The sequence below is a fragment of the Panicum virgatum genome, chromosome 9N (genome assembly GCF_016808335.1).
Source record: "Panicum virgatum strain AP13 chromosome 9N, P.virgatum_v5, whole genome shotgun sequence".
In the NCBI taxonomy this organism is placed as follows: Eukaryota; Viridiplantae; Streptophyta; class Magnoliopsida; order Poales; family Poaceae; genus Panicum; species Panicum virgatum.
In genome coordinates, this window is record NC_053153.1 from 80,612,459 (window position 1) to 80,632,946 (window position 20,488).

Sequence of the window (20,488 nt, forward strand, 5' to 3'; positions counted from 1 at the left end):
GAGGGGTTGCAAGTCTGGATACTTGATGCAGAAAGACACTTATCATCTGGAGGGGATGCTGTTCTGCAACCGGAGAATGTGTTCTGAAACTACCACGAAAAATAGGAAGAGAGAATAATTTACAGTGTTTGCTCAAATTACACAGAGGAATCGCAATGCAGCAACAAATCCAATCAACGAACAGACGGAGGAAAAGATTTTTCGATCACAGGGGAGACGGAGTATTGTGTTTGGTGAAGAAGCGAGGCGAGCTGTCTGGCAACACTCCCTGAATCTGAATGTCCTGCCCGCGTTCAGCTCCATCACAACAACAGGGAGGCCAGCACGAGGGAGCACGCGGCGGCGAACGCGCCGATCGGCCGCGAGGCGCCAGAGGACGACGGCTTCTTGGTCTTGTGGTCCGCCGCGTGGTCCGCGCCCACCGACGGGGCGTCCGAGGACGGGGAGCCCTGTGGCGCCTCCGCGGGCGCCGGCGCCGGGGCGGCCTCCGGTGCGCCGACGTAGAGCTCCGGCGGCACCAGGAGGCTGTCCACGGTGAGCAGGCAGAAGGGCACGCTGTCGACGACCGTGTCCGCCACGCGGGACTTGCTCTTGCCGGTGTCGAGGGAGACGTCGTCGCCCTTGGCGACCACCGTGACGCCGGCCTTGGTGGTGGCCAGCGTGCGGAGCGTGCCCTTGACGAACTTGAGCGACGTCTTGGTGTTGTACGACGGCAGCGCGTTGTACTGGAGGAGCTTGGTGAGGTTGGCGCTGGACATGCTCTTGACGTCGGGCACGTCCTTGGCCTGGAACGCGTCGTCGTTGGGCGCGAACAGGGTGAGCCCCTTGTCCATGGCCGCCTCGTACGTCTTGAGCACGCCGGAGCGGGCGGCGAGCGACGCGAACACCTTGCAGCCGGCCCGCTCCAGGAGCAGCGTGAGGTTGGTCGTGGACGGGGTGTCGAAGAGGCCGTCGAACTCGATGGGCGCCGTGACCTCGAGGATGGCGAACTTGAACGGGTGGGTCTCCACCTCCTTGGTGACGGTGCAGATCCTGGCGCCGGGCGTGGCGGCCGAGAAGCCGTAGTTCTTGTCCTCCTGGTCGACGACCTTGACGTTCCCCGTGGTGCTGGCAGCGTCGCCGGTGGCCTGGTAGAGCGTGGCGGCGCTCTCGTCGCCGTACTTCTTGACCTTCTTGCGGTCGTAGTAGTCGAGCACCGAGTGGAGGCGGAGCGCGTTCTTGATGGCGGGGAGCGAGTCCCCGGCGTCGGAGGCGAGCGTGGTCATGGCGTCGTTGGAGAGCACGAGGATGGTCATCGACGTCGACTGCCGCGAGTTGATCTCGTCGCACACCTTCGTCTCCGACAGGTACTTGTTGTACAGCTTATACTCCTTGTACCCGTCGAGGATGGCCGTGATGTTGCGTCCGCGCACCGGGGACGCCGCCATCGGCAGCAGGACGCAGGCCAACAGCGCCGCCGCCGCCACGACCCGCCGCATCGCCATGGCCGCGGCAGCACTCTCGCACCACCCTCCCTGAACTGAGTTAGCCACTAGGTGGTTTCGTTTCGCAAGATGAGTGATGCCGATGAGCTGCCAGCCTGTCACAGGCCACGAGCTGCTAATTAACAACGGTTCGCGAGGTTGGTGAGCGAGCGCCGCGCACACATGATGGGTGATAGGAGGCCGGACGTACAGCATGGCAAGTGGGGGGAGGAGAGGACGACCACCGGTGGGGACGACGGCGGCAGCGATCGCCGTCTGAGGCTGGCATCCGGGGCCCGGCTCGCCATTTGGTTTGCTCGCGTTTTCTTTCGCTTGATGCGCGCTCGGCACGCAGCATCTCGTCGTCCCGAGGCGGCTTTTCGGCCATGATTTTTCTACTGGTCCATTTGCTAGAGCACACGTGATGATGGCACTCTTTGCTCCCCTGGGGCCGATTTTTCTAGTGCTCTCCGAGTGTTTGCTTCCCAGTTTTGTAGATCTGCGATGCAAGAGCGGCCACTGGCCTGGTGAGCTGAGCAAGAGGCCACTGAAACGAACCTCGCGTCCGATTCATGTCCATGTGAGGGAGATGAGAAGCGCACTTCGCCGAGGCGACAGGCCACCACATTAAAAGGCGACGCGCCGACGGATAAGGTGAGGAGGGGCATTTCGAAGATTCTCCAAGGCTGAGAGGAGTAGTGCGCAGAGGACGAGGAGATAAATCCTCATCGTTTTCGTGCCAATAATAATGAGGCCGTAGTAGACCGCACTGAAAGCTAAGGTGTGTTCCTTCCTCCTCCGGTTCTTCTGCCGGGCCTTTCTTTCTCTTTGCCCTCTTCCGGCGACGACCGACACCCAGAAATCGGTATCGGCCGTTAGATTGGTATCTAGGGATGCCTCATTGGTTCTTTCAAACAAAAAATGGATGCCTCATTGGGATCTGGGATAGAAAAGTCCGTGAGGCCCGTTGTATTCAAGCTACGTCGCAATCACGAATGGATGTTCCAACGGCTACCCGCCGGCGAGGGCGGTCGTGCGCGCAACAGGAGGTAGGTAAAGTCATCCATCCATTGATCCAGCTGATGACAGCAGCGAGCTAAAGCTTAAGATCGCATCTTATCTCTACCGACGGCATGCACTAAACCTTTTTTCTCCTCCTTTTTTTTTGTCTAATTAATCACTGTTATTGCTGCTATTGCCTCCGTCCCACAAGAAGCCTCTTGCATGTTAAGGCTTGATTAGCACAACACATATCATAATGTTTTTACTACACTTTATATGGTTGTCTGTGGGGTCAGCGAACTGGAAAAAAGGTGGACATGCAGGAGAACAGCATCATAAAGATTGAAACAAACACATCATCCATTCTCTTTGCCTAAAAGCTGTACAAGTTTTTGCTCAGTGAGCAAAGATATGTACTGCTGGTACAAGAGAAATAGACACTTAGTATAACTAGTGCATGTTCATGCAGTAATCCAATGGTCACGAGCTGATGATCTAGATGAAACGACAAACAATCAGATGACAAAAATCAAATGAAAACAGAAGGTTGATTTACCCCTCACGACCAACATTTTTGCAACATTGGCAGTGGCGGAGCCAGGAATTTGCGGCTGGGTATGCCAAGTTTCAAAGCAAATACACAATATAATGGAAGATAAGTTATAATGATCATAACAAATCCATAATAGTAACCAAAATTTAAGTTCTAAATATGAATAATTAAATAATATTACAGAACAGTGGTCCGAGAGGGCCACCGGTCAGAGGAGGGCCTTGGACGTCGTTGTCTTGGCCGCCGGTGCCCGGTGGGCTGGTGGTAGGCACCTTCTATTCTTCGCAACTCGCGCTAGCAGGAGAGGACGCAAGCCATGGCCCATGTGGGCGAGGACATGAGGTCGCGAGGCCGTCAGGTCTCCGGTTGCCGATCACCAGAGTGGGGGAGCATCCGAGCGGAGAGCCACCGTCCCGTCGAGCACTGAGCACCGACTGGATGCGACTCGCATAGCAGGACACGAGCGGTACTCCACAGCGTTGAGATCACATGAGGGACGTAAGTTTCTGCATTTCTAGGATTGGTTCGTGAGCTTTGGTGTATTGAGCCAATGAACCATATTCGACATTATAAGAGCAACTCCAAGAGACTCTCTATATCTTTCCTCTCATTGCTAGGAATAGAGATTTTGATGGAAAAATACCCTATAACAGTTTCTCTAAGTGGTTATCCAAATGTAGCCATCCCATGTTCTGTATTTCTTGCTAACTAAAGATATATAACGAAAATGGCTTTCTAGAGTGTACACAAGATATATAAAAGTTGTTGGAGAGTGAAAACATATAGAAAACAACTTTGATGTAGAAGGCTCTTCAAATGATAATTTAGATAGTGTGTTTTAGAAAGACTCTTGGAGATGCATCTATATATCTTTACTAGTATTTCCTTCCAAATCTTGGGTATGCCAAGGAATACAGGGGCATACCCCTAGCTCCACCCATGAACATTGGGTAGGGTAACATCTTGAGGAAAGATTCAAGTTTAACAACAGTGTCAAATTAGACCATGCAATCAATCAGCCAGCAAAATGATGCAGCACATGTAAGAGTAACTCCAACAGACTCTGTAAAAGGAGTTGAGTAGGTAAAAATAGCAAAACTATCATAAAAATTACATCCAACAGCCTCTCCATTTGCCACTGCTCGGTATCTCAATCGCTATACGCGAGCTCCACTAGCTTTCTTTGCCGTGCCATTCTCCCTCGCCATCCCCTCCTCTCGCGGACCCCACACGCTCGCGCCTTCCCTCGCCTCTTTCCGGTGCGCCCACCGGAGATTCGCCGTCATATCTCAGCGGAAGGTCGATTCGTGCCCCTAGCTTGCACGGCCGCCGGCGATTGATTCGCGGCCCGCGGAGCTCGCGCAGTCGCTGGACCTCAGCCGGAGCTTGATTCGCAGCCCCCCGGGAGCTCGCCCAGCTGCCGGAGCTCGATTCGCAGCCTCGGAGGTCGCGCTGCTGCCGGAGCTCGCGCAGACGCCGGAGCTTTGCGCCGTCGCCGATTCGACAAGAATGGGGCTGTACCCACGGCCATAGATAGGCCTCCACTCCACCTCGAGCCTGACGACGAGATTACGCAGGGCAGCTGCGGTGGACGGAGAGGACCTCGTCGAGCCAGTCCTCCACGGACGTGCAGGAGGACGTTGTACTCGTCCACCAGGCTCACGTAGTAGAAGTCCTGCGCAAGGAGCTCCTTGCCCGCGCTCGGCTGGATGCCCGGCCACACCGTCTCGCCGCACGCATTGCCATCGCCGAATCAATCGAGCTCCGAAAGGCAACTACTTCGAGAACTGGGCGACGGAGAGGATAGGGAAGGAGAAACCAGAGTATGACGGGTGGGACCCACACGTTAGTGGGTGTGGAGGGGGAGAATTGAAGAAGGTGTTGGGATTTAGAGAGTGAGAAATGGAGAGTCTGAATATCTTTTAATATGAAGAGGAATTTATCTATTATATTATTAAGAGAGTGTTAAAAAAAATCACTATGTTTATCGAGAAGGTCTAGAAATTATCACATTAATTTAAAAAAGAGAAAGATTTGTACCGTTGGATTTTATAAAAATCTAACGGTTCAAACTAATTCATGAGTTCATATAAAATAAAATTAACAAATAGCTAATTTTGGATTTAAAAAATTTATGACATAACAAAGAGTTTATGTCGAATACAATTAGTAAATAGCTTAATTCGGAATTCAAAAAATTAAAAAATTAGGACTTAACCAAAGAGTCCACGTTGAATACAATTACTAAATAGGCAAATTTAGAATTATAAAATTAAGAAAATTAGCATTAGCACTCGAGAGGGTCTATAAATTGCTACGTTAATCTAAAAATAGAAGGATTTGCATCGTTGAATTTTATCAAGATATAACGATTCAAACTAATTCAAGAGTCCATACCATATACGATTGATAAATAGCTAATTTCGAATTTTAAAAAATTAAGAAAAACTAGGGCATGACAAAGAGTCCATGCCCGATAAGGTTAGTAAATAGCATAATTTGAAATTAAAAAAAATTAGGACTTCACCAAAGAGTTTGTTGAATACAATTACTAAATAAACAAATTTAGAATTATAAAATTAAGAAAATTAGCATTAGCACTCGACAAAAAATTAATATTAGCCAAATTACTAAATTAAAATTAAAAATATAAATCTATTATATTATTAGTGGAGTGTTAAAAGAAGTCACCACATTCGTCGAGAGGGTCTGGAAATTTCTACGTTAATATAAAAAAATAGAAGGATTTGCACCGTTCAATTTTATGAAGATCTAACGATTTAAATTAACTCAAGAGCCCATATCAAATACGATAAATAAATAGCTAATTTCTAATTTAAAAATTAAGAAAAATTAGGACATGAAAAAGAGTCCATGCCGAATACGATTAGTAAATAGCTTATTTCGTAATTAAAAAATAAGGGAATTAGGTTTGAACCAAAAAGTCCATGTTGAATACAATTACTAAATATGCAAATTCAGGATTATAAAATTAGTAAAATTAGCATTAGCACTCGTTAAAAAATAATATTAGCCAAATATCTAAACTAAAAAATTAAAATTATAAAAAATTGGCATCGAATATGACTAATAAATAGATAAATGCAAGAACTAGAATAAAAAATTTATTGTTGATGTGTGTAGTGATTAAGAAGCATATTAAGAAGGAAAATAACTAAATAAATAGTATAGGTCAAATGCAATAATAAAAACTTAAATTGAGTTTCATGCCAAATAAAATTAACAAATACTCCAACTTAATGAAGATCTAAATAGTATTTGTGTATATGATTTACACCGTTCGATTTAATGAAAACCTAACCGTCTAAATTGGCAAAAAGAGTTCATGTCCAATTTAATGAAGATGCAATATTCTAAACTACCCAAAAGTGTATGTATCCAATTAAAATTAAATACAGAGTCTGCATGACATAAAACTCACGTTAGCATCTATGTCTCGCATTAACCCTCCTTAAAGATGCAAAAAAAAATGGCAGCAATATAAGCGTGACAGCACAATCATAGTTGTATTGTATCTGTACTATAGAAAGAGATAATTGCTTTCAATAATATTCGGAACGCGCTGCACTATGGCGCGACCATAGCATTTTCTCGAGATTCCAAATCACAACTTTTCGAGTCTCAACAACGTCCTGCAGTCAATGTTTTAGATCGCTGGCTAAGCTGTTTAGCGGTGGGCTGCCGTTACGGCATTTAGCGGGCTATAGCCGGCATTTAGTGGGCTATAGCCGGCTTTAGCGGGCTAAATGCCATAGCGGCTGCCGTTCCTAACAGCTATAGCCATCTGTAGCGGAAGCTATAGCCGGCTATTTAAAACTTTGCCTGCAGTACATGCAGCTGCACGAAGCACACTGGATTATACTCAAAATCATTGTCGAACTCAATCAATCTATTTCTTCTGGAGCAACCAAACGTCAAGATAAGGATGAAAACAATAATGACGATGCACAGAGTTTCAGATATTGCAATCTATTGCAAGACCATTGGGACCTTATGATTGTCAGTGTCGGCCAATGAATTCGCTGGCCAATCGATGTGAGAGAAATATCCGCCGAAGAACCAATACTTTCTCCAAACAAAGGTTATCATCATAAATGTTGCATATTCCTGAACAACTTCAGTTATACAAACTAATCTGATGACGGTCAACAAAAATTCATGATTCTATGGGTATACAAATAGTTCCATACAAGTAATAATCGCTGGGATAAAGAATAAAGAACTGAAACCTACAAATAAATGAGACTATTTATTAGCTCAATATAAATAGATGCATGAGAAAAATCAGAGACTTAGTCGTGTGAGGAATCAAATAGCATAAACAATTCTTAACATTATTATCCCCATCTAATCTTTTATAAGTATGTGAAAAAAATACTAGACACAAAACATAAATGTGATCTATACCTCTAAAGAAGTATAGAGAAAGAGAAGAGAAAAGGATAAAGAAGTAGTAAGGTTGAACAGGTAAGATAAGTAGAAAAAGGAGAATAGAAAAAGAAGGGAGGAAAAATGAGAAAAAAGAACGGGTAAGGACAAAAGTGAATTTATTGGTTTAGTCTATAAACAATATCATTAGTCACTACTATGTTATTTCATATGAAGTTATGTTACTACAAAATCGTATTATAGATTATGAGAAAAAAAATTAAATTATAGCCATGGCACGTTAGACATTTGACATCTTCCATATAGACATGAAAAAAATAGGAGAAGCGGTGCTACCGAACGATTTTCAAAACGGCTCTATATCCATAAGAGAAGCCACTCCATCAAAAAGGCCACAACCGAAATTATTTTAGCCACAGCTACATAATCTATCCCAAAGTCGGTTGCCTACAATACAAAATAAATGATTCAAACAAATGTACGTTGTCGCTGCTCCTCTTCGCTCAGAAAAAACAAATGCTCTAAGGCACAATACTAAATAGGGAACTTTTCCATTAGATGCATTGGATGCAATACACACTAATCAATTTCAAATATACAGAGGAACAAAATGGAAGACAGATAAATCAATAGAAATAGCTAGAGAAAATGGGAGATAAAGAAAAGAGTTAGAAATAGCAGCAAAGATATATATGGAACCATCTATCACCGAGATGACAAAACTCTAAAATAGGTCAATTTATGCAGTCATATGGGCTAAAAACTAATAAATTGTGCAGTAACCAAAGTGAGAAAAATAATAATAGGTTCAGTTAAATAAAATATTTAAAACATATATGCATTAATATAGCACACATATATATAAGTTTTGCATAACATTTATTTACCAAAGTCAGTAGGAGGCCCGAACTTATTTTTTAACATAACTTTTTTTTGTCTAATCCCTGATCATTTTTATTTCCCTCCCATGATGAGTCAGATCTAGATCTGCTAGATGCTACTTAAGTGCTGTAACAACTACACTATATATATTTTCGCTAAATAATAATCAAAATATTGCAAGATACAAATCGAACTCCAACATCTAAGTTACTGATTGTTGGTACACATAACTAACACATACATATAAATATGTTTCATAACTACTTATAAAAAACTTTATATAAATACAAATATGCACCATATGCATCCGTATTCAAGGTGGCCCAAAATTAAATTCAATCCTCAAATTTAGATTTTGTAGGTTAAAGTACTAAAATATACAACTATAATATAGAACAAAACAACATAAAAATTGATGATTGATATGAACTCCTATGCATAGAAAGGTGCAGGTGGTATTCACTAAGAGCAAACGAGAGGCAAATAAATTACCAAATACATCTCTTCTGTCAATGTAATTTTTTTAAAGAAATAAATAAAAAACTAGCTACCCGCGCTATTAGCGCGGGCCACCTTGCTAGTTTGTTTGAAGAGTTAAATAAAAAATTAAAAATAACTACTCTCTTGGAGACGCTCTAAAGTCACAAGGGGGGTGAACATGTCTCCAAGCATTAAGGTCCGCAACTTCTAACTCGGTCGCTTATTTCAGATCTCCAGAAAACGACGAGCCACGGAATCGAAACCGCATAACAAAACCAGTCACGAGTCTCTGCAAGTGCTAGATATTAGAAACGGTGTCCATGGTCCACATAAGCTATGCAAAGGCACCAACTAAACACATCCTGTCTTTTGTTCACCATCATCTACTCTTAGGCGCACCTCCAGACCCATACTTCTTGCCAAAGTCTGACCTGAGCCTGTCAAGCCCAACAATGACACCAGCACTAGCGACAGCACAGAGGATGTTCGCGCCAGCACCCTTGAAGAGGGACTTGGTGCCCTCCTTTGCAACAATCTGCTTGAAGGCATCCAAGGAACTGTTGTACTTGGCAGCCTCACCAGATGTCATCATCATACGACAGCGAACAGTATCAATGGGGTACAAGGCAAGGCCAGCACCAAATTTTATACCCAAGGCAAGCAAGAAGTTGGCAAACAAGTTGGCCTGCACAATGCACCAGCACAGATGAGTAAACGTTATATCGAACTTGAGCCAAAGACCCAATGCATTTTAGGACAAAGGGAAAGAGGTGCAAATCAATCTGCAAATGTGAGAAAAAACTAGAATATGGCTAGCGGTGTCAATTCAATGCAGGGTCATCCTAATGTAAGGGTACGACTCAAAGGAATAGCACAAACATTCTTCAAGTTACTGACCTGCAAGGTACCGACAAGAAGCACTGGCTTGAGGGAGTCGTACATTCCAAAGCAAAGACCTTGGTACATGATTATTCCCACACAAGAGATATTGAATCCACGGTAGAGGCCACGAATACCATCACTGGCAAGGGTCTTTTTGTAAGCATCAACGAGTCCATTGAACTGCCTCTCACCACCTTTCTTTGCAGCTATGACATCAGTGGCCAAACGCGTACGAGCGTAGTCCAGAGGGTAAAGAAAGAAGAGAGAGCAAGCACCAGCAGCTCCTCCACAAGCCAGGTTTCCAGCACACCATTTCCAGTATCCATCCTTGTCCTCCTTGAAGTCGAACATGCGCTTGAAGTGGTAATTGAATGCAAAGTACAGTGCCTGAAGAAGGATGAGATCTTTAGGTTTAGCTAATGCAAACATATGAATTAAGATCACAAAGCATTCGAAAATAAGGGTTCGACAGGATCCGGACCTGTGTGGGGAAGTAACGGATGACATTAGCTGTGTTTCCTCTCCACAGTGAGATGACACCCTCATCTTTGATCGTCCGAGCAAAGCAGTCACCAATACCCTTGTAGGGTTCAGAAAGCCTACCACTTTTGATCATCTCATCCTGGTTTTGAATCAACAGCTTCACACGCTCAAAGGGAGCAGCACCTGTCTTGGAAACAGCAGCAGTGACTCCACCCATCAGAGAGTAAACCATAAATCCAGAAAAACTTTTCTCTTTTGGGGCAGAAGCAAAGATAGGGGACGACATCAAGACCGGTGGGAGCCCAACAGTTGCATTCATCCCATGATATGGCCTCAGGGGCACATTGTTGAATACAGGGTTATTCGTGGCGGAAAAAGAAGAGATTTTGCTCAACAACACGGACTGCTCATGGACCCTCTGGATCCCAGATGAAGAACATAGTTCATGCTCCATTTTTCACAAGCTAGAAGCAACCTGTCAAACAACAACACGTACAGGACGTTTCGGTAAGACTGCAAGCTAATCAAACAAAGTAGCAACAAGAACACAGCATAAACTCCACATACAAAAATAACAATAATGTATACCTGGTGCATCGAGGTAACACCATAATAATAACGAGACATTAAAAAGGTTTGTATTCAAATATGTAATTAACTCCCAAAAGCACGAAAAAGTATTTTTGGTTTCAATTGAATTCCTCCTAGCGAAAAAGAGGAACTGAAGAAATATAGAAATTAATGGGAGGTCATAAAAGGAGAGGTCTGCCATTTGTCTAGGATGCTGAAGTGCTGAACATAAAGACATAAAGTCATAAGCATCAATATCGAAATAGCTGCATAGCAGTACATATTTCAAGCTGCACATGGAAAATGAAGCATAATAGCATTAGCATGTAGCTTTATCTTGTAATAAGAAAGCTTAACCTAGACACAAATAAGAGAACGACATATCATTCAGAAATATGTCAAACGTAGGATGGCCATCTGATGGTTTAGGTCCTCTAAATTAACATGCATTCAGATGAATCTAGAATACTGGGTTTTACCCAAATTCTGAAATTTCTCGATGAATGCTAGGTTTTACCCTCCGAGTTGTCTGACTTGGGCTGGGCCATATCTAATATGGGCTGCTAAGGAACTTAACTGATATGTGTCCGAAGGAAAAAGTTCTTTCCACCTCCTTCAACTATGGCCATAATTCGATTTACCTCCTTCAACTCGAAAACCGGATATTTATACTCCTCGAACTATTGAAACCGGTCGATTTACCTCCTTGGGCGGTTTTCAAAGCGGTTTTAGCTGATGTGGCACTGTGTCAGCTGTCCTACGTGGCACCATGTCAGCTCCGAGGGAGGTAAGTTGAACTTTCACGATAGTTTAGGGAGGTTTCTTAGACTTTATACCAAGTGCAGAAATACCTTTTTTTCAAAAAAAATCCAAATATCTATTTTTGAATAAGTGTGCATTTAAAATACTAAAATGTTATTTAACATTATAAAAATCACAGAAAGTTTGTTTTAAATTAAAAAGTCATAGATATGTGGCGACAGGGACGACCAGTGGTGGTAAGGGGAAGAGCGGGGCGTTGGAGCTCGCCTGTTTAGCACAGGGATATGCGGACATAAAATTCACTAATGATGGATGTGGCTGCCAAACCAACCATAGATTAATTAGCTAGAAATTGGATTTAATTAATGATCTTTTAAATTTACACGCCAATTCATAATTTTTGATTTAAAACAAACTTTCTAGGATTTTTATAATGTTAAATAACATTTTAGTATTTTTAAATGCACATTTATTCAAAAACAAATATTTGAATTTTTTTAAAAAAAAGGTATTTCTGCACTTGGTATAAAGTCTAAGAAATCTCCCTGAACTATCATGAAAGTTCAACTTACCTTCCTCGGAGCTGCGTGGTGCCATGTAGGATAGCTGACGCAGCGTCACATCAGCTAAAACTGCTTTGAAAACCGCCCAAGGAGGTAAATCGACCAGTTTCAATAGTTCGAGGAGTATAAATATCCGGTTTTCGAGTTGAAGGAGGTAAATCAAATTTGACGCAGCGTCACATCAGCTAAAACTGCTTTGAAAACCGCCCAAGGAGGTAAATCGACCAGTTTCAATAGTTCGAGGAGTATAAATATCCGGTTTTCGAGTTGAAGGAGGTAAATCAAATTATGGTAATAGTTGAAGGAGGTGGGAAGGACTTTTTCCGTGTCCGAAATGTTTTCGTTTTTTCGACACGAGAGACTAAAATTAAAAGTAAAATGAATGCATCAGAAGCATGGAGTGTATGGAGTACACCTGCGCCGTGCCGGTCGTCAAGTCGTCACCGCGTCGGCCACCTGCCGCTGGCTGCTGAGCAGCGATCGCAGCAGCCCCTTGCCCCCTTGTGTGCGTGCGTCAATGAAGGTTTGGGGCGGGCGAGGAAGCAAGAACGTCGATTCTGATCCGAATCTGTTGGGGAGTTCCCGTTCCGTTTCCTGATTTCCATCATATATATGGCGTGGGGTGTGCATTGGGCTTTTGGGCTTCGAAAGGAAGAATGGCTGGGCCTGGGCTGTTTTTCTCTCTGATGAGCATTTTGGGTCTATATATTAGGTGTAATAATATACATACAATATATTATAGGGTATGCATATTTGGTCCTTCTACAAAAAAAAAGGGTACACCGATGCATCTACAGTAGATCCGCCCCTGCGAAATTCACAAATTTTAACACATGATCATGGAGAGATTGTGTACACAAACAAAAATAAACAATTCCAGGAACAAAATAAGCTTTTATGGAAGAGGACTGGGATTCTGGAACCCACGTATGTCCCGTTCCAGCAACCATTTGCACGCGCAAAACCAAATGGAACCAATACAAGCAAACATTGATCCACTGCAGGACTACCATGATTTAAGGTCTGCAGGACTGCAATTTCTAACTTCACTTATTTCAATCTCCCACGCAAAAAGAGAAGCGGTATCAACCGCATTGCAAACCAAGTAAACGACCTCTTCAAGTGCTGAATTTAAAAATGGTGTCCGCCGTCCATGTGTGTGTTATTTAAAGGCACCTAAGACATCCTGTTTGTTGTTCATCGTCATCATCTACTCTTAGCCGCCTCCAGAACCATACTTCTTGCCGAAGACGATCACCTGGAGCTTGTCGTACCCAGCAAGGACACCAGCACCAGCAACAGCACGGAGGATGTTCGCGCCAGCACCCTTGAAGAGGGACTTGGTACCCTCCTTTGCGACAATTTGCTTGAAAGCATCCAAGGAACTGTTGTATTTGACAGCCTCACCAGAGGTCATCATCATGCGGCGGCGAACAGTATCAATAGGGTACGAGGCCAGACCAGCACCAATGGTTATGCCCCAGCCAAGCAAGAAGCTGGCCAAGAAGTTATCCTGCAAAACAACTCAAGCGAGCATGCTATATTTAAGGTAGGGCATATGTGAATCAATTGGAAGAAAAAAAACATGATTATGCAGTGCTGACTTAAACAGTTTAGCACTAAAATTTGGGAATAATTATCCAGGAAATAACCCAAACAATGGTCTGATTGCTGACCTGCAGGGAACCAACAAGAAGCACTGGCTTGAGGGAGTCGTACATTCCAAAGTAAAGACCACGGTAGACAATGATTCCCACACAGGAGATATTGAATCCACGGTAGAGGCCGCGGATACCATCACTGGCAAGGGTCTTTTTGTAAACATCAACGAGTCCATTGAACTGCCTCTCACCACCCTTCTTTGCAGCTTTGGCATCATTGGCCAAACGTGTGCGAGCGTAGTCCAGAGAATAAACAAAGAAGAGAGAGCAAGCACCAGCAGCTCCTCCAGAAGCCAGGTTGCCAGCAAACCACTTCCAGTATCCATCCTTGTCCTTCTTAAAGTTGAACATGCGCTTGAAGTGGTCCTTGAAGGCAAAGTTCAATGCCTGAAGCAGGATGGAGCACTTAGGTTAGCTAATGCAAACATATGAATTATGATCACAAAACATTTGAAATTATGGGTTGGATAGGATAGGATGCCGGACCTGTGTGGGGAAGTAACGGATGACATTAGCCGTGTTGCCCCTCCACAGTGAGACAAAACCCTCATCTTTCATCGTCCGGGCAAAGCAGTCCCCAATACCCTTGTAGGGTTCAGATAGCCTACCACTTTTGATCATCTCATCCTGGTTCTGAATCAACAGCTTGACACGCTCAATGGGAGCAGCAGCTGTCTTGGAAACAGCAGCAGAAACTCCACCCATTAGAAAGTCAATCATAAATCCAGAAAAACCTTTCTCTTTTGGGGCAGAAGCAAAGAAAGGAGATGGTGCCATGACGGAGGGAAGTCCAACAGTTGCATTCATCCCCTGGTATGACCTACGGGGCATGTTGTAGGCAGAATACGCATTGTTGAATACAGGGTTATTCATGGCAGAACAAGAAGTGATTCTGCTCAACAACACGGACTGCCCATGGACCTTCTGGACCACAGACATAGAACGTAGTTCATCCGCCATTTTCACGAGTCAGAAGCGATCTGTCAATCAGCATAACACATTCTGGTCAGACTGTAAGTACACACGCCATAAGTAAATGCAAAAAAAGCAACAGAAAGGATACATGGGTACTATAAACAGCCCCTAAATTGCATTTCATTTAGATTGATTTTTCCGCTAAGTGGAATATAAAGTTTACTAACAGGACAAAAGAAGCATGTGCAGTTGGCCACATATAAGTACAAAAGTGTACCCTGGTGCATCAAGATAATAATACCATAATTCAAAAAAGATTGGCATTTAAGTAACCATGAAAGCAGAAGTCTACATGACAAGAAGCTTTGGCAGTATGTAACGCAAAATTAGACCTAGCAGCATTTTAAGTACAGTTCAAGATCAACATGGCAAGTCTTGAAACCTAGCAACATTTGGGGTAGATGGTTCAAGTCAACATAGCAGGCAGACATAGAAATTACAAGTGTTATGAAATCGCTGTGATACAGTCTAGGAGGAGACCAAAATCAAAATAGTTCCAGTCATGAGTTACAGCAACATGATAGACTACACTATCTAACTGAAAGCTGGCAAGCAATTCAACCAATCAAAGTAAGGGATGATGAAAACGTGTTAACATGAACAAATCTAGTGTTAACAGCTAACAGCAGAATTCTGAGCTTAACATAAACAAATAATACACTAGAGGACATCTAACGCTGACAGAATTAACTAAGGAGAAAGCACACAGCAAGCTCAGTTCTCGCTTTGTAATTCCGATGCTATAGTCCAGGTTCAGATAGATTAAACCTCTAAAAAGCACGTGCTAGTACTAATTAGTGGAAGACCTAGAGGCAGAAATACCAGAAGTAGGCAAAACATCGCATCAAAAAATCGTGCTTATGTGCACACTACACGAGTAGATAGATGGGAGCTAAAATCACCAAACCCAGATCTACGGCCCACCATACTACCGACGAACTCCCAATTCTCAGTTAAACATCCCCAGGAGCTAGATCTACCGAGAAACGGCAGACGTCCATCCATCTTATAAATGAACTTAAACCCTGACCGATCCCTCGAACTTGCACGAACCAGACAGGAGCGGCTCGAGCGAGAGGGTGCATACCAGAGGGGGGAGTGAGGAGATGGAGCGGAAGCCGGGTTCCCGCCGACGCCGCCGTCGAGGCGGAGCCCCGTCGCGGCCGGCGTCGCCCTTGCTCGCGCCGCGGGGAAGAGAGGGATTGGATGGGCTCCGGGACTTGGGGTGAGTGAGATGAGGTGGCACGGTAAAGAGACGAGGGTTTGGCACGGGATGTTCTTCTCGAAGCGCAAAGGTCCAGAATGCCCTTCCAAAGAAGAGTCTTTTTCTCTCCAGAAAAAAAAAGGAAAATCGGGTCTTTTTTAAAGAAGGTTCCAGACTTCCGGCAGAGGATCCGGCCCAGCCCATAGGTTCTCACGGTTGGGCCTCCGAATCGTGTGTTCGGCCCGCTGCGCAGAAGGTACCGGATCGGCCTGGTTGGTGGATTCGCGCCATACCCACCCAATGCGAGACATCATCATCTCTCGGTGGCGGTGGATCGGAGCAGCAACCACACTCCAGTACTCCACACGCGGTGCTACCTGCCTGTGTTTGAGTTGTGATGGGTAGTCGTGACTCGTGACCGTCACTGCACACGGGGTTCAGCCTTAACTTTAAGCCTAATCTTATCAGTGCTCCCCTATTCAGCAGGACAGCAGTCTTCACAAAATCACAGCTAGTGGTCTAGTGCGATGCAGTCTAGTACTCGGAGTTGGGCCGACGCCGCCACCACCGCTCTACGTTTTTTTGTACATGCATCTGAGTGCGAAGCCTAAGGTTCCACACTTTCAGCCAGCCTCCACGCTAAAAGTAGTTCGCCGCTCTAGCAAGAACTTGAAATGATCACACCAGGAGTCCAGGACTAGTGATCCGCATATGCTCGTGCGAAAAAAAAAAAAGAGATAGCATCAGAACTTGCACGCGCATACGCAGGCAGAATGCATATCCCCTGACCTTCCAGTAAGTCGGCTGGGCAGGCTACGAGTTGGAGAGCTTTTCTGGCTGTTTGATGTTTTCCCTCCAACAAACACCTAACCACTGCTCGGCGGATTAATTGATTTCAGTAAATTGCACCCATCATACAATAACTTAGCAGGTGTGTGCAAATTGGTCCAACAACTTGTAAAGTGCTCAATTTAGTACAATAACTTGATAGCTAGGTGCAGATTAGTCCAACAACTTATAAAATATTTAATTTAGTGCAATAACTTGGTAAATTGGTACATTCACAGTCCAAACATTACACGACAATATATTTGCTAATGTCAAGTCACAATAAAGAGTATATTCAAGGAACGTATTATTTTACTGTAGATTTTTGTGTCGCAATGGACACCAATAATTTTATTATCAGAATAAATTAATTATGATTTTATTAAAAAAATATATTATTTAATCACCATTATAGCAACATATTAAGCAAAGTAGATGAATGTCAATAAGTCTTAAATTTTATAAATGGAAATTATTAATGGTGATCGTGTTGCTTTTCAACTATGTACAATTTTTTTATTAGTTCAAATGCAAACAAATTTTAGAATCACACCACTAGCATCACTCAAACACTGAAGTCGATAAGAGAGACCCTGAAACCTTAGGTTTCTTCTGTGCTTCTGCTCATGTATTCAACAATGCTCATATTTGTTTCTGTTTATTTAGCTCATTTTTTCTTTCTAACGAATATATGAGGCTTTAAAAATATATGTACGAAGCTCCTAAAAAGTATCAATAGTTTGTATCAACGTATTGGCTTTTTTAGTTTAACAGTGCATATAATCAAACATATCGGAAACAGTGAGGGTGAATTTTTTAATATTGAATATCAAATTAAATATTTTTAATTAAAATTAAATCACTATACAAAAATAATTAATGTAAAGATATAACATTAATTTCTAAACAGTGAGGGTTTTTATCATGACCAAATACATCCCACGTAGGCGCAACACAAAAATCAATGGTCAAATAATACTTAATAATTTGTTCTAACATGAATATACTTTTTATTGAGACTTTGCGTTAGTTACATTGCCGTGTAATGTTTGGACTGTGAATGCACCTATTTGCCAAGTTATTGCATTTAAGTTGGGCATTTTACAAGTTATTGGACCGATCTGCATCCACCTGTCAAGTTATTGCACTAAATTGAGCATTATACAAGTTATTGGACCAATTTGCACCAACCTAACACGTTGTTGTATGGTGGGTGCAATTTACTCCATTGATAATTAGGACGGTCCCTAAGAGCCTGAGCACATGGGTCTAGAACCATCCAGAGGCGCCGAGGCCTTGCTTTGACTGAAGCAATTAAGTTACTTTCAGTTATCTCCTGGAGATGGATGACCAACCGTGCGTTAATATATGATCTGTCCCAGTATTATTCTGAATGTACACGCTGAGCTCAGCAGTTCAGCTGGAGGCCGCTTGTATTTTCATCAAGTAAAAAAAAATGAAGTTTCTGACCCGACTGGGCTGCAATTGTGTATTGTGTCCGGAATAACTAATCTCCGGTGGAATCAAAATCAGGCGCCACAGGCTTTCACCATTCCGAGATGCAAGTTTATAGCATCGCTGTTAATGCTGACACTGTCTGCATATACTGACCTGCGACCAACCAAACTGCTTGTTCAGATGCAGCAATCTTGGGTTGTGTTTAGATCCGTAAAACGGTGGTAAAAAGGGCCACATCGGGCACTAGCACACTGTAGCACTTTTTATTTATTTGCGGTAATTGTTGTCCTACCATGACCTAACTAGGTTTAAAAAATTCGTCTCGTCGTATACATCAAAACTATGCAATTAGTTTTTTATTTATCTATATTTAATGCTCCATGCATGAAGCAAAAGATTTGATGTGATAGGTGAATAGTGAAGTTTGGAGAGAGAAATTTTAGAACTAAACACAGCCTTGGAGTATAAAAGACGGAGAACTCTTTTCCTTGGTGAATTAGCGCAGGACTCTTGTTTGGACAGTCATGGGGGGTTGCTTAGCCAATTTGTGCAGATAACCTGAGAGCTATGTCCTTGTGCTATTTCTACCACTACTACTTATAAAGTTTTTCTTTGAAGAGAAAATTGGTCTCATACCACCAAAAAAATCATTGTATCTTGAAAATACCATTAAAGATTTACCGTTCCGTAAAATACCATCAAAACAAAGAACGTTACATTCATCTAGCATTCTGTCAGCTTACCTGTTAACGTCGTGAGTTGCATCTTCCTCCTCCCTTCTTGCTGTCCTCACCATGGCTGTGCCGCGCAGCTCCTGTTGTCTCGATGGTTTCCCGGCCACCTGCACGCACCCACGCCACGCGGCTCTTGCTTCTTCCGGCCATTGCGCGCTTGCCACCACCGCGCCTCAACACCCTCGCATGGCTCGGTCGTTCCTTCATAGGCCCCGGATCAGTTCATCCCCATCACGATCAGTTTAACCCCTTCATAGCCGAGCTCTCCTTTGCCGCCAAATTCGCCACCATCCCTTCATCCCAGTTCAATTCCTTGGAACCATAGCACCACCGAGCTCCCAACATTCAATTTGAGCCCTTTCCAAGTTGAATGCACCACCGGAGCTCCGAATTCACGGTTGTCTTCTTCCTCGGGCCGCTGTCGAGCAGGAAGATCGGGCCGTCAGTGAGCGAAGTCCTTCCGATCCTTTGGGTCTGTTCTGGGTAGCCTGGAAGGGTGAGAGCGGTTGGTAGATCGTGCTTGAGTGGTTTTCTGGCCTGTTCCGAGCATCGGGCGCCCAGAACGCGCGGCGTTGCCATGGCGGGGCCGTGGCTATGGGTGTCACCGTCGATATGTGCTCCGGTTGCCCCAAGGCCTAGCTGGAGGACGTGACCCACCCGTGGGGTGGGAATGGTGCTCCCTGAGCAACAGGCCGGCGAGGGGGAGCGTTGCCGTGACCGGCCGTCGATGGCCGTGGTGCGCGCTGCCACCGGAGATGGTGTTCGTCGCCGGGGCGTGGTGGCGCGTGCGGAGGAACACTTGGCAGGCGAGCGCGAGCCCCGGGGCGGCGTGGAGATGACGAGCTTGGCAAAGCAAGGTCGCCGACGAGCTGGGCGAGAGCGCTCTGGCTGGCAGCAGGCGCACGGTGAGGCCGCAACTGAGCGGCTGGGTGGGGGAGCTCGGGCCAGCGGCCGCCGCTGCGCGCGCCGTCGGAGGATGAAGGAGTGAAGGACAATAACGAACGAGTTAGCGGAAACGTGACGGAGTGCTACTTTTCGGTAAGGTTTGCAAGTTTCGATGGTATTTTGCGGGGCCGAAGGAATTTGATGGTATTTTAGGGAAGTCATTATTTTTCAATGTTACACAACCAATTTTCCCTTCTTTGAACGGCTTAGTTTAAAGCTGGAGGAGCGCGACCACACAGAGTATTCTGCGCAGCTCGTGCCATGTGATGTGAAAACGTGGCATCGTTCGCTCGAAGATGAGCGTCCTGTGAATTTGTCAAGTCTGATCTGATACTTTCATCGATGTCATGGAAAATTCAGAGAGGCCCGTACCAAAACCCATCTGATGCCGTGCTTGACAACGATTACCACAAAACCTGTAACCACACAGCCAGGAAATTAGCTCGGAGGGAAGATCGTGAGCTGCGCCTGCGGTGATGACATCACAAATTCAGAGACCGTGTGCCGAACGGAATTGGAGCCACCGACCAGTGGGCCCTGCTCCCGCCGTACCAGGTTCAGGCGTCACTGTGCCAGCGACGCAACGCCACCCAGGCTGCCAAGCATAACCACCGGCGCCGTGCCGTCACGCCG

General features: G+C 44.5%; 3 protein-coding genes across 3 annotated transcripts; all 3 read right to left on the reverse strand.

The window, feature by feature from the left end:
* On the reverse strand, window positions 1-2,058 carry LOC120691344 (fasciclin-like arabinogalactan protein 8). Its single transcript, XM_039974385.1, has one exon. It carries the CDS (start codon window positions 1,677-1,679, stop codon window positions 303-305), a length of 1,377 nt encoding a protein of 458 aa, XP_039830319.1. The 5' UTR covers window positions 1,680-2,058; the 3' UTR covers window positions 1-302.
* Window positions 2,059-8,967: 6,909 nt separating this feature from the next.
* On the reverse strand, window positions 8,968-10,630 carry LOC120691540 (ADP,ATP carrier protein 1, mitochondrial-like). The gene is made up of 3 exons (XM_039974626.1): window positions 10,154-10,630; window positions 9,688-10,059; window positions 8,968-9,475 (listed from the first exon to the last, which is right to left on the reverse strand). Exons 1-3 carry the CDS (start codon window positions 10,607-10,609, stop codon window positions 9,170-9,172), a joined length of 1,134 nt encoding a protein of 377 aa, XP_039830560.1. The 5' UTR covers window positions 10,610-10,630; the 3' UTR covers window positions 8,968-9,169.
* A 2,287-nt stretch (window positions 10,631-12,917) lies between these two features.
* LOC120691888 (ADP,ATP carrier protein 1, mitochondrial-like) lies at window positions 12,918-16,009 on the reverse strand. The gene is made up of 4 exons (XM_039975088.1): window positions 15,774-16,009; window positions 14,198-14,691; window positions 13,727-14,098; window positions 12,918-13,563 (listed from the first exon to the last, which is right to left on the reverse strand). The coding sequence occupies exons 2-4, from the start codon at window positions 14,669-14,671 to the stop codon at window positions 13,267-13,269; spliced, it is 1,143 nt and encodes a 380-aa protein (XP_039831022.1). The 5' UTR covers window positions 14,672-14,691; window positions 15,774-16,009; the 3' UTR covers window positions 12,918-13,266.
* Between the last annotated feature and the right edge of the window lie 4,479 nt (window positions 16,010-20,488).

Excerpts from the sequence above, each read along its gene's own strand:
- LOC120691344 (XM_039974385.1), bottom strand. The coding sequence starts at position 1,679 with ATGCTGTACGTCCGGCCTCCTATCACCCATCATGTGTGCGCGGCGCTC.
- LOC120691540 (XM_039974626.1), bottom strand. The coding sequence starts at position 10,609 with ATGGAGCATGAACTATGTTCTTCATCTGGGATCCAGAGGGTCCATGAG. Across the intron at positions 10,060-10,153 it reads TCCGTTACTTCCCCACACAG|GCACTGTACTTTGCATTCAA; the intron begins GTCCGGATCCTG and ends ATCCTTCTTCAG. Across the intron at positions 9,476-9,687 it reads TTCTTGTCGGTACCTTGCAG|GCCAACTTGTTTGCCAACTT; the intron begins GTCAGTAACTTG and ends TGCATTGTGCAG.
- LOC120691888 (XM_039975088.1), bottom strand. The coding sequence starts at position 14,671 with ATGGCGGATGAACTACGTTCTATGTCTGTGGTCCAGAAGGTCCATGGG. Across the intron at positions 14,099-14,197 it reads TCCGTTACTTCCCCACACAG|GCATTGAACTTTGCCTTCAA; the intron begins GTCCGGCATCCT and ends ATCCTGCTTCAG. Across the intron at positions 13,564-13,726 it reads TTCTTGTTGGTTCCCTGCAG|GATAACTTCTTGGCCAGCTT; the intron begins GTCAGCAATCAG and ends GTTGTTTTGCAG.